This window comes from Triticum dicoccoides, chromosome 2A (assembly GCF_002162155.2).
Source record: "Triticum dicoccoides isolate Atlit2015 ecotype Zavitan chromosome 2A, WEW_v2.0, whole genome shotgun sequence".
In the NCBI taxonomy this organism is placed as follows: Eukaryota; Viridiplantae; Streptophyta; class Magnoliopsida; order Poales; family Poaceae; genus Triticum; species Triticum dicoccoides.
In genome coordinates, this window is record NC_041382.1 from 46,822,060 (window position 1) to 46,825,831 (window position 3,772).

Here is a 3,772-nt window from a genome sequence, read left to right on the forward strand (position 1 = left end):
TTTCCACCGAAAAAACTCAAACCTAATCTGGCTGAGACCATTGATAGACTTTGGATCGGATAGGCTTAGGGATCCCGGTGGTCCTACCTTCACCTTGTGGCTCGAGGAGCTCCCGGTGCCGGCCATGGCGACGGTGGCCGGTTGTGATGGCAGAGAGTAGTGGGCGAAGTGGTGGCAGCGCTTCCCGTCAGCACTGCACTAACCCTAAATCGGTTTGGGGTTAGGTGGGGTGTACGGCTGTGCGACGAACCTCGTGATGCGAGCCGTCGGCCCCCACCTCTTTATATAGTGCAGGTGACAGGGGCCCGTCACCCATAGTGGGTTGAGCGCCCCCGATCAGGGCGCAGATCTAAGGGCCCGGTGGGCCGTTGGGCCCACACGGTGAAGATCATCCTAACAATTCAATGATACTAATGCTTAGAATATGACGGTAAATATTATTACCTACAAGAATCAATTGTGTGTAATATTGTATTACACTCCCTCCTATACATATTAATTGTTGCTGATTTATTTCGCTGATTTACTACAAAAAGGTCTTGATGCCTCGGTGAACTTTATACTAAATCAGCGACAATTAATATGGATAAGAGGATGTAGTTTATTTTGCTTCTTTGTTTTTTCAGCACGTTGTTTTGTGTGCAACCGGAAAGAAAAAGATAGCGCGCGCACACACACATCCAAACACTTTGAATAGCCAGAGGATATATATTCATTGGTCAACATATCTATCAGATTTCGAGGATCACCGGATATTGATAGATACAAAACCAAGTGAGTGACATCAATGTGGCCATCTCCACCAGCTGTTTGATCTGCATTTCTGGCCTATAAAGGCCAGCAGCCGAAGTCGATGATGCAGATCGACAGCAGAGCAGCAACACATGGAGATCGCTGCTGAGTGCGAGCACCGCATGGAGCCGGTGCTGGTGACCCCGAGCCAGCCGACGCCGGCGCACACCCTCTACCTCTCCAACCTCGACGACCAGTGCCTCCTCCGCTTCTCCGTCGAGTACCTCTTCGTGTTCGCGGGTGCCGTCGACGTTGACGCCCTCAGGACGGCGCTGTCCAGGGTCCTCGTCGACTACTACCCGCTCGCCGGCAGGCTCGGGCCCGGGGACCACGGCAAGCTTGTCGTCGATTGCAACGCGGAGGGGGCGCTTTTCGGGGAGGGGTTCCTGCCGGGGCTCACTGCCGACGAGTTCCTCCGGTGGTCTGCCACTCCTCACGAATCCTGGAGGAAGCTGCTCCGCGGCGGATCCAAGCCGCAGAGCCTGATTGGCGTGCCCTCTCTTGTCGTCCAAGTGACTCGCCTCGGCTGCGGCGGCACCATCCTCTGCACGGCCATCAGCCACTGCCTCTGCGACGGCATCGGCGCCGCGCAGTTCCTCCATGCGTGGGCGCGCGTCGCCAGGTTCGAAGCCGCCGATCACCACGTCGCGCCCTTCCATGACCGCTGCGTCCTGAGGCCGCGCTGCCCCTCGCGCGTCGCGTTCGAGCACCCGGAGTACGTGACAAACTCCGTCCCCAGCGGCGGTGACCCGGCGGCGACGCCCAGCCTCTTCTTCGGACCGCTGGCGCCGGTGTCTCTGACCTTCACGGGGGCACACGTCCAGCGCCACCGGTGCGTGCCGTGGCTCGAGGATTGCACGTCCTTCGAGGCGCTCGCGGCGCACGTCTGGCGCGCGTGGGTGCGGTCCCTCGGTCCTCCGAGCGACCTCCGCGTGAAACTCCTCTTCACCGTCGACATCCGCCGTCGGGTGAACTCGGGCCTCCCCGAAGGGTACTACGGCAACGGCTTCGTGCTCGCATGCGCCAAGTCGACGGCTGGGCAGTTGGCGGCGCCGTCCGGCGAGCACCACGCGGCGAGGCTGGTGCGGGCGGGCAAGGAGATGATTGACGATAACTACGTCCGCTCCACGGTTGACCTCCTCGAGCTGCGACGGGACGCCATGCCAGACCTCTCGGCGAGCCTGGTGATCTCGGCGTGGACCCGGATGGGGCTGGAGGACCTGGACATCGGGGCCGGGCGGCTGGTGCACGTGGGCCCGCTGACCAGCGAGACGTACTGCTTGTTCCTCCCGGTGGTCGACGATCCCCGTGGCGTGACTGCGCTGGTGTCGGTCCCGGAGGCGGCCGCCGAGAGGTTGGAGGACGACTTCCTTCATGGGTTGGAATTGGATGACATGCATGACGTGGAAAACGACGAGCAGTAATGGTTGAAGCTGGAGTTCAAGGAAATATATATTGGATGTTTTCCCTACTATACCTTAACCTTTCTTGCGGTTTGGCCTTTGAAGAGCGAATTTCATTTTCTAAAAGTGAAGGTATGTAGTGGGATGTAAGTGGCAAATAAATGGCATCCGCAATCCCGTTTAGTTAGTTTTGCTAGTTTGATAGTTCATTTTTCTCAAACAAAAAAAACCTTTTTGAACTACCATATTATAAATGAACTTTAAATGGGATTAAATGGAACCCGGTTGACATTCCTATGTACGGTTCAGTGGCAAGATCCACTACTCAATGACTTTAGAGAAAGGTGTTACAGCTCCACGGTGGCACCACACCCTCGTGATATATGCATTATCTCCCTGTGGTCTATTGAATTTTTTTTCTTCAAATAATCATATCTTTTAAACTGTAACTATCATTTTAATATGTTATAGATGAATTTGATTAGAAAAATGTGTAGAACTTGAATATGATGTTCTTTGACATGTTAAATATTTTTTAAATGCTATTTAGGGTGCAATGTTAATCAATGGCGTACAATCCGTCTTCCTTACATACCGGCAATCTGTATTGCAACATGTAAAATTAAACATTAATATTTGGGAAATGTTACAATCCTTGGGCATGTTGTACTTGCACCAGGTTCTCTCTTTGTACATGCTTCATGATCTAAGACTACCTTTTCTTGGCGAAATTCACGTGCGTACTTACAAGCGGACTACACATTTTTTTAGTGAATACACAACAATTTTTATAGGATGTACATACACTTATAAAATTCATGAAAATCAGAAGTACATGAAGGTTTATTTTAAAAACATCCAAACAATTCGTGTAATAGTCATGAATGTTAATAGTGGAACCGATAAGGAGAGAGGCGTTTTGGAGGCCGAGCTCCATGGAGGCCTTTATTTTTGAAAATTTCAAATTCCAATTTTTATGGTTCAAAAAATTCTGAAAAAATATGCGTGTATGCAAGGATGTAACCCACATGTGTGTAAAAATTCATGATGAAATACATTGTGTTGCGACCTGTACAAAAAAGACAAATTTATGGCCTGGGAGGATGAATAGTATCATGTGTTAAACAGACCCAGATTTGTCTTTTTGCACAGCCCTCATTACAATGTTTTTAAACTGAAAATTTACACACATGTGTGTTATGCCTTCAAGTATATCTGTATTTTTTCAGAATTTTTAGAAATGTAAAAAATATGGATTTTGATGAAATTTCAAATTTGAATTTGGAAGCCTCACTATAGGCCGAGCTGCAAAAGGGATTTCCGAACCTGTAAGTACAATCTTAATTTGTGTTTCATCTGTTGCATAGACGCGGCTTCCTTGGTGTCGAACAGCACCACAAAGATGATGCTTGAGTGTGGTCGTAAGTGCAGGCCACCAATATGACGAGTCAGAATTAAAATTGGATCGAAATGATAGCGACTCGGGTAAAAAATATTTACTGTACAGTTGCAACGCACGGACATTGTGTCATCAGGAATAAATTGCTATATTATCCTTGATTGTAGTCTGATAAAGG

General features: G+C 49.7%; 1 protein-coding gene across 1 annotated transcript; it reads left to right on the forward strand.

Moving 5' to 3' along the window:
- Nucleotides 1-884: 884 nt before the first annotated feature.
- LOC119358884 (fatty alcohol:caffeoyl-CoA acyltransferase-like) lies at nt 885-2,486 on the forward strand. Its single transcript, XM_037625284.1, has one exon. The coding sequence runs from the start codon at nt 885-887 to the stop codon at nt 2,214-2,216; it is 1,332 nt and encodes a 443-aa protein (XP_037481181.1). The 3' UTR covers nt 2,217-2,486.
- The last annotated feature ends 1,286 nt before the right edge of the window (nt 2,487-3,772 follow it).

Coding starts and splice junctions, on each gene's coding strand:
- LOC119358884 (XM_037625284.1), top strand. CDS start 885: ATGGAGATCGCTGCTGAGTGCGAGCACCGCATGGAGCCGGTGCTGGTG.